General features: G+C 52.6%; 1 protein-coding gene across 1 annotated transcript; it reads left to right on the forward strand.

Annotated features, from left to right (window-relative positions):
• The first annotated feature begins 2,434 nt into the window (after positions 1-2,434).
• LOC149748323 (protein Wnt-7a) lies at positions 2,435-3,412 on the forward strand. The gene is made up of 2 exons (XM_089919896.1): positions 2,435-2,497; positions 2,933-3,412. Exons 1-2 carry the CDS (start codon positions 2,435-2,437, stop codon positions 3,410-3,412), a joined length of 543 nt encoding a protein of 180 aa, XP_089776022.1.
• Positions 3,413-7,596: the final 4,184 nt, after the last annotated feature.

The following is a 7,596-nucleotide window of genomic DNA, read 5'->3' on the forward strand; positions in this document are numbered from 1 at the left end:
GATCATTCTCTAGGGCACACATCTTGGAAGGGACACTTCTGAGTCACAGCTCTGTGCATCTCAGCTTTCCAGGTGCTCTGTGGCCTCACCCACACTCAGTGTCAGAATCTGTTCTCGATGCCCCCTGCCCCCAGGCATCCGTGTTGGAGTCTCTGACACGCTAAGATCTACCAGCCAGGCCGTGCGGCCTCAGAAACGCCTGCCCAACTCTGCCCCCAGCACACATCACACCTCTGCCCCTCGCTCTTACCCACGCTTTTTAGGCCAACACGGAAAGGTCACATTTGGGAACTATCTCCTCACTGGTGACCAAAAGGGACATCTGTGGGATTTGGGGGGCTGCTCACCCACCACCAGCTGCACGTGTGTGGAGGCTGCAGGACAGTACGTGCTCTGTCGCTCTAGGTGTCCTGGAACCAGGCATTCAGCTGACCAGAATCCATCCCTGTCCCCGAACACTCTGGATGCCCCGGCCTCGCTGGCTTGTGTGAGTGCAGACACCGTGGTCTCCCCTTCTGTTGAGTATACTGACCAGCACTGGTCACCTCCTCCTAGAAGCTGAGCATCTAGGGTTGGGAGGACCCTGGACATGGGCCCATCCTTGGAGACGGGAATCTTATCTTGCCACCTCTATGTCCCCAGCACCAGCACAGGCCCAGACCCAGAGGCAGAACTAATGGCTATTTTGGGATATCTGATTTTGTTCCAGCCCTCTAACTTTTGTCAGAAAAGATGGAATTGCCTTCACTCCATGTTCACTGAAGGCAACTGAGGCCCGGAGAAGGGGGTGTGACAATCCCAAGGTCACAGAGCAAGTAAGCAGCCACCAAGCACTTGATTCGCACCCCTTGGCAGTAAGACCCTCGTTCCCGAACACCTCACAGACCAGCTCCAGGAGTCAGCCGAGCCTCGGGTTTTGCCTTGTTCAATGGAGTCACACTAACTCCATGGAGTTAAATAAGACGCCACGTATAAAAGCACGGACCCAGTGTGTGGTGTGCACAGGTGACAAATAGATGTCTAGTCATTTACTCATTCTTTCACTTATTCTTTCACCATGTAACAGGCAAAGGCAATTTGGCAGTCTGGATGAAGAACCAGGAAAGTGACCCAGAAACCACGTTCACTAATACATCCCCATCCCAGTGCCTGGCACGCAACAGCAAGTGTCCATTAGGATGAAATCAGGCAGAAGATGAGGAGGAAGTAGGAGAAGCTTTAGTTCCAAAAACGCCTCCTTACACATTACATATAGTTTTTAAAAAAACAGGAAGAAAGGAGGGAAGATAAATATTGGAAAACAAACAAACAAACCCTGAAAGCAATATGAATATCTTATACGATGGGGGGTTTGATAAATGGTGTCTTCTTTTATTGCTGGGATATTCCAAAGCAGGGGTCAGCAAAATCCAGCACGTGGACCATCTCTGGCCCACTGCCTATACATGTAAATAAAGATTAAGTGAAAACCAGTCGTTAGCTTTGCCTGTCCTTGAACTTCCTATCAGCGGAATCACACAGTATATTCTCTTTTGCATCCAGCTTCTTTCATGCAACATTACATCTTAGAGATCTGAGCTTCTTGTGTGTGTTAGAAGTTCATCCTCATTCCTGTCCAGCATCTCATTGTAAGATTATAATGAAGTACTATCACCCTCCCCGTTCTGCACGTGGGGAAACTGCAGCTGCGCTGAAGCAAGTTGCCTGAGGGCACGCAGCAGGTTCATGTTAGATCTGGGATTTAAACCCAGGGTCCAAATCTCTGCTTTTCACTCCCTGTACAATGCTGCCCCTCATGCTGTGATGATGCCTGAGAGGTGCTGGGAACTCAGAAGAAGGAAAACATCATCCAGGCTGGGAGTCAGGGAAGGTGAAATCAGAGTCAGGGTTCCCAGACTCAGATGTCCATAGCAGTGTGGACATCTCTCTACACTGGGTCCAACTACATCCAGTGCCTCTCAATCTGGAAAGCTCTCCTCCAGAAGGGTGTGGTGTCCTAATGTGTGTCCATTTGCATTTCCCTGTGGTGTGTGTGTGTGTGTGTGTGTGTGTGTGTGTGTGTGTGTGTGTGTGTGTGTGAGAGAGAGAGAGAGAGAGAGGGAGAGGGAGAGGGAGAGGGAGAGGGAGAGGGAGAGGGAGAGAGAGACTTTAAGGATGCTCGGGGTTGCCATGTGACGGCAACTTGAGCACCTCCCGGGTGCTGATGTGTGTACGTCTTGTGTGCTCCTGCATGTACACAGCTATCTGTGTATCTCTCTCCATGTGCCTGGGAGATTCAGGTTGCTGCCACAAGTGATCAAAGCAGATGACCTCTGAGAAAGCATAGCTTGTGGTCAGGGAAGCGATAGGGAGTGGTAAGGACTGTGGTGAGTTGAGGGATGCCGACCCGTGAGGGAGGCAGGTGCTGATAAAACTCCAGGTATCATGCCATGCGATGACGCAGGCTGAGGGGAGCCAGATGCAGCAGGACTGCCGTGCTGGCCTCTGTGGCCAGCAGGTCAGTGCCCAGATGCACTGGTTATGAAATAATTTGAGTATCACTCCAGAGTTGCCAGATGCCCTTTCTGTTTGCCAACAAACCTGGCAGTCTGTCTTTGAAAGTCTCCTGGTTTTTAAATGTTGGTTCAAAAATGATTTTAAGCCTGTGCAGCCCCGAGAGAACCTATGTGTGGTCTGGACTGGCCTGAACTGATCTAAGCGCCGGCAGGAGGACCACTCAGGGTGGGCTGGCAGGGAGGGGGGGGCGAGTCCTGGGGAAGGCGCAGCGCAAAGGCTGCAGGTGAGAGTGGTTCGAATCCGGGTCTCAGTTTCCTGCGCCAGAAAGAAAAGCACACGCCAAGCCCAGCCAGGCGGGGCAGGGGGTGGGCGGGCCAGGGGCCCCACTCGGCCGGCCACGCAGTGACGCGCTGTGCTCTCCCTGCCACCCCCGCAGATCCTGGAGGAGAACATGAAGCTGGAGTGTAAGTGCCACGGCGTGTCGGGCTCATGCACCACCAAGACCTGCTGGACCACGCTGCCGCAGTTCCGCGAGCTGGGCTACGTGCTCAAGGACAAGTACAACGAGGCTGTTCACGTGGAGCCCGTGCGTGCCAGCCGCAACAAACGGCCCACCTTCCTGAAGATCAAGAAGCCGCTCTCCTACCGCAAGCCCATGGACACCGACCTGGTGTACATCGAGAAGTCGCCCAACTACTGCGAGGAGGACCCGGTGACGGGCAGCGTGGGCACGCAGGGCCGTGCCTGCAACAAGACGGCCCCCCAGGCCAGCGGCTGCGACCTCATGTGCTGCGGCCGCGGCTACAACACCCACCAGTACGCCCGTGTGTGGCAGTGCAACTGCAAGTTCCACTGGTGCTGCTACGTCAAGTGCAACACGTGCAGCGAGCGCACCGAGGTCTACACGTGCAAGTGAGCGGCGGGGCGGCGGCCCCACTGGCCGCACGCGGGGCGGCGAGGACCGGATGCTCTCCACGCCGCGGGCACGGCCCAGACCTCTGCAGCCGCGCTGAGCTTGTCATGTCTGCTGTGGGGTCCCCCGCGGGGGACCCCTCCAGGGCCCCGAGTTGTCCACGCTACACCCAGCGCCGCTCCCTCGGCCCCAGACGCCGCCTGGGGCCTCCTTGGCCGGAGCAGAGCCTTCGCACCAGAAACTCTGGACTCCGGGGCCTCAAGAGAGCAATATTTAACAATTTATTCTGATAAAAAATAATATTAATTTATTTAATTAAAAAGAAGAACGCTTCCACCTCGTCAGGATCCGTTTTCTGCAATCAAAGTGGACCGCTTGCTTTCCTGTGGGATAATTCCGTCGCTAGGACAAGGAGCTGAGTAGAACCGTACATAATGATTCTTCCTGCAGACACTTCTACTAGTTGATTTCGCAAGTACCCCCTTGCCGCCCTAGATGTTTAAGTGCAAGGGCAGACATCCTCTATACCTATGTAGACATATACACACACACTTATACTTTTTTGCTGTTTGCTGCTAATTCTCCAGAGATTTAAGCTGGTCCAGAAATGGAGACGTTTTCCAGGATACGTTTCCCATCCTGTAGTCCTCCCCAGCTCAAACGTCACCATTAGAAAAGTCCAGTTTGGAATATATATAGAGAGGAAAGGTAATACTAAAACTCCCAGCAGTTTCCATCTTTTGGAAAGTGAGCCACTGGATAAGAGAGAATATTTTGTAAGAGACTATTTTTATATGAATATTTTATTTATATTGAGTCTGCCTGTATCATTCCATGGCTTGTGCTTCTTCTTAATTCCAGTACTCCCTTTGGGGTGAGGAGGGGTGAGCCCTGGGTATGGGGTCAGCCCCATAGGGACCCTCACATGGCTGGGTTCTCAAGTTCTGTGGGCAGAAGTGGCCCCAGATGCCTGGGCTGCAGTGTCATCGGTATCCCTAGGAAGGAAGCAGGTCTCTGGCCACAGCCTGTTGAGCTCAGGCCTTTTGAGCAGGGTCCCTGAGCAGTGACCTCGAGTTGAGCCATGTAGTGGGCAGGCTCCTGCCCTCGGCATCACATGACCATCACAGGGACAGGTCATCGTCACTCAGCAGAAGCCAGCTAAGGGAGCCCGCTCCTCACCAGGATGCCCTGCCGTTGCCGTGTATCCTCAGTTATGGGGCAGCAGAGCTGGGGTGAGGGGTCCCACGAGCAGCAGTGAGTTAGTGGATGGCTGGTTGGTGTCATGGTCCCAGGGCAGAGAGAGGTGTGGATGAGGCCTCTCTACACTGGGTCCAACTACAGCGAGTGCCTCTCAATCTGGAAAGCTCTCCTCCAGAAGTGTGTGGTGTCCTAATGTGTGTCCATTTGCATTTCCCTGTGAGTGTGTGTGTGTGTGTGTGTGCGTGCGTGTGTGTGTGTGAGAGAGAGAGAGAGAGAGAGAGAGAGAGAGAGAGACTTTAAGGATGCTCGGGGTTGCCATGTGACGGCACCCTCGAGCACCTCCTGGGTGCTGATGTGTGTACGTCTTGTGTGCTTCTGCATGTACACAGCTATCTGTGTATCTCTCTCCATGTGCCTGGGAGATTCAGGTTGCTGTGTGCCCGTGCATCTGCTGGTCCCGGGTTGTCTCTGCTTGCGGTTGACAGCTCGTGGTGTGAAGCAGACAGCGAGGACCTTTGGTGATTGTGTTGAGCCACCAAGAGATGGCACCTCTGAACTACGTGCCCATAGACACTGATGAAACTCAGATACCTCTGAGACCACAGCCCCATGGCCCCACACACTGGGAGCCCCTCAGTGTCTAAGCTGTGTTGGACTCCCCAATGTTAGCACTGGGCCTGGATCACAGCATGGACAAATAAAACGGCTGGACAGTTGGTTGACTTCTTCCCTTGGACCATTTTTTTCTTCTTTACATGGGTGTCAGGATGGGTAGGCATGTAAAGGGATGAGTGGATGGATGAATGAGTGAGTGGATGGATGGATGGATAATGATGGGTGGGTCGGTGGATGGATGGGTGGATGAGTGGATGGATGAGTGGATGGATGAGTGAGTGGATGGATAATGGATGGGTGGGTAGGTGTGTGGGTCAGTGGATGGATGGATAATGAATGGGTGGGAAAGTGGATGGGTAGATGGATGGATGGATGGATGGGTGCGTGGGTAGATGGATGGATGAATGAGTGAGTAGATGGTGGATGGATAATGGATGGGTAGGTAGGTGTGTGGGTCAGTGGATGGATGGGTGGATGGATGAATGGGTGGGTGGATGGATGGATGGATAATGAATGGGTGGGCAAGTGAATGGGTTGATGGATGAATGGATAGGTAGATGGATGGATGAGTTAGTGGATGGGTGGTTGGATGGATGGATAATGCATGAGGGGGTAAATGCGTGGGTCAGTGGATGGCGGATGGATGGATGGATGGATGGATACGTGGATGAGAGTGTGGATGGATAAGTGGATAGATAGATGGTTGGATAATGGATGAGTAAGTGGGTGGGTTGGTAGATGGGTAGGTGGATGTGTGGATGGATGAATGGGTAGGTGGATGGATGGATGTGTTGATGGGTGGATGGATAATTTGATGGATAAAGGATGGGTGGGTAGGTGGGTGGGTTGGTGGTTGGGTAGATGGATAGATGGATGAATGGGTGGGTGAATGGATGGATAGATAATGAATGGGTGGGTAAGTGGATGGGTTGCTGGATTGGTAGATGGATGGGTGGATGGATAATGGATGGGTGGGTAGGTGGGTGGGTTGGTGGATGGGTAGATGGATGGATGGATGAATGGGTGGGTAGATGGATGGATGGATGAATGGGTGGGTAGGTGGGTAGGTGGATAGATGGATAGATGGATAGATAGATGGATGGATGGATGAGTGGATGGGTGGATAGATAAGTGGATGGGTGGATAGATAAGTGGATGGATACATGGATGGATAGTGGGTAAGTGGGTGGGTCAGTGGATGGTGGATGCATGGATGGGTGGGTGGGTAGATGGAGGGATGGATGAGTGAGTGGATGGTGGATGGACAGTGGATGGGTAGGTAGGTGTGTGGGTCAGTGGATGGATGAATGGATGGATAATGAATGGGTGGGAAAGTGGATGGGTTGATGGATGAATGGATAGGTAGATGGATGGATGAGTTAGTGGATGGATGGTTGGATAGATGGAGGAATAATGCATGAGTGGGTAAGTGGGTGGGTCAGTGGATGGTAGATGGATGGATGGATGAATCGGTGGGTAGATGGATGCATGAGTGAGTGGATGGGTGGATGGATAAGTGGATGGATAATGGTTGGGTGGGTAGGTGGGTGGGTCAGTAGATGGGTAGGTGTATGGGTGAGTGGATGGGTGGGTGGATGAATGGGTAGGTGGGTGGGTGGATGGATGGATGGATACATGGATGAGAGCATGAATGGATAAGTGGATAGATAGATGGTTGGGTAATGGACGGATGGGTAAGTGGGTGGGTTGGTAGATGGGTAGATGGATGTGTGGATGGATGAATGGGTAGGTGGATGGATGGATGAGTTGATGGGTGGATGGATGAGTTGATGGGTGGATGGATAATTTGATGGATAAAGGATGGGTGGGTAGGTGGGGTCAGTGGATGGGTAGATGGATGGATAATAGGTGGGTGGGTCGGTGGTTGGGTAGATGGATGGATGGAAGAATGGGTGGATGCATGGATAATGAATGGGTGGGTAAGTGGATGGGTCAGTGGATGGGTGGATGGATGGATAATGGGTAGGTTGGTGGATGGGTAGATGGATGGATGAATGGGTGGGTAGATGGATGGATGAATGAATGAGTGGGTAGATGGATGGATAATGGATGGGTGGGTAGGTGGGTGGGTCGGTGGATGGGTAGATGGATGGATGAATGGGTGGGTAGATGGATGGATGGATGGATAATGGATGGGTGGGTAAGTGGGTGGGTCAGTGGATGGGTAGATGGATGGATAAGTGAGTGGATGGGTGGATAGATAAGTGGATGGATAGATGGAGGGACAATGGATGGGTGGGTAAGTGGGTGGGTAGGTGGGTGAGTAGATGGATGGATGGATGAATGGGTGGGTGGGTGGATGGATGGATGGATGGGTGGGTAGATGGATGGATGGATGGATGGATGGATAA

This window comes from Delphinapterus leucas, chromosome 10, assembly GCF_059928025.1.
Source record: "Delphinapterus leucas isolate spDelLeu-1000000601 "Yukka" chromosome 10, BTC_Dleu_Yukka2, whole genome shotgun sequence".
NCBI lineage: Eukaryota > Metazoa > Chordata > Mammalia > Artiodactyla > Monodontidae > Delphinapterus > Delphinapterus leucas.

What these genes read in the sequence shown, in the direction of transcription:
- LOC149748323 (XM_089919896.1), top strand. Translation starts at nt 2,435, where the DNA reads ATGACGCAGGCTGAGGGGAGCCAGATGCAGCAGGACTGCCGTGCTGGC. An exon ending in CTGGCCTCTGTGGCCAGCAG is followed by an intron (nt 2,498 to 2,932) that starts GTCAGTGCCCAG and finishes CCACCCCCGCAG; the next exon opens with ATCCTGGAGGAGAACATGAA.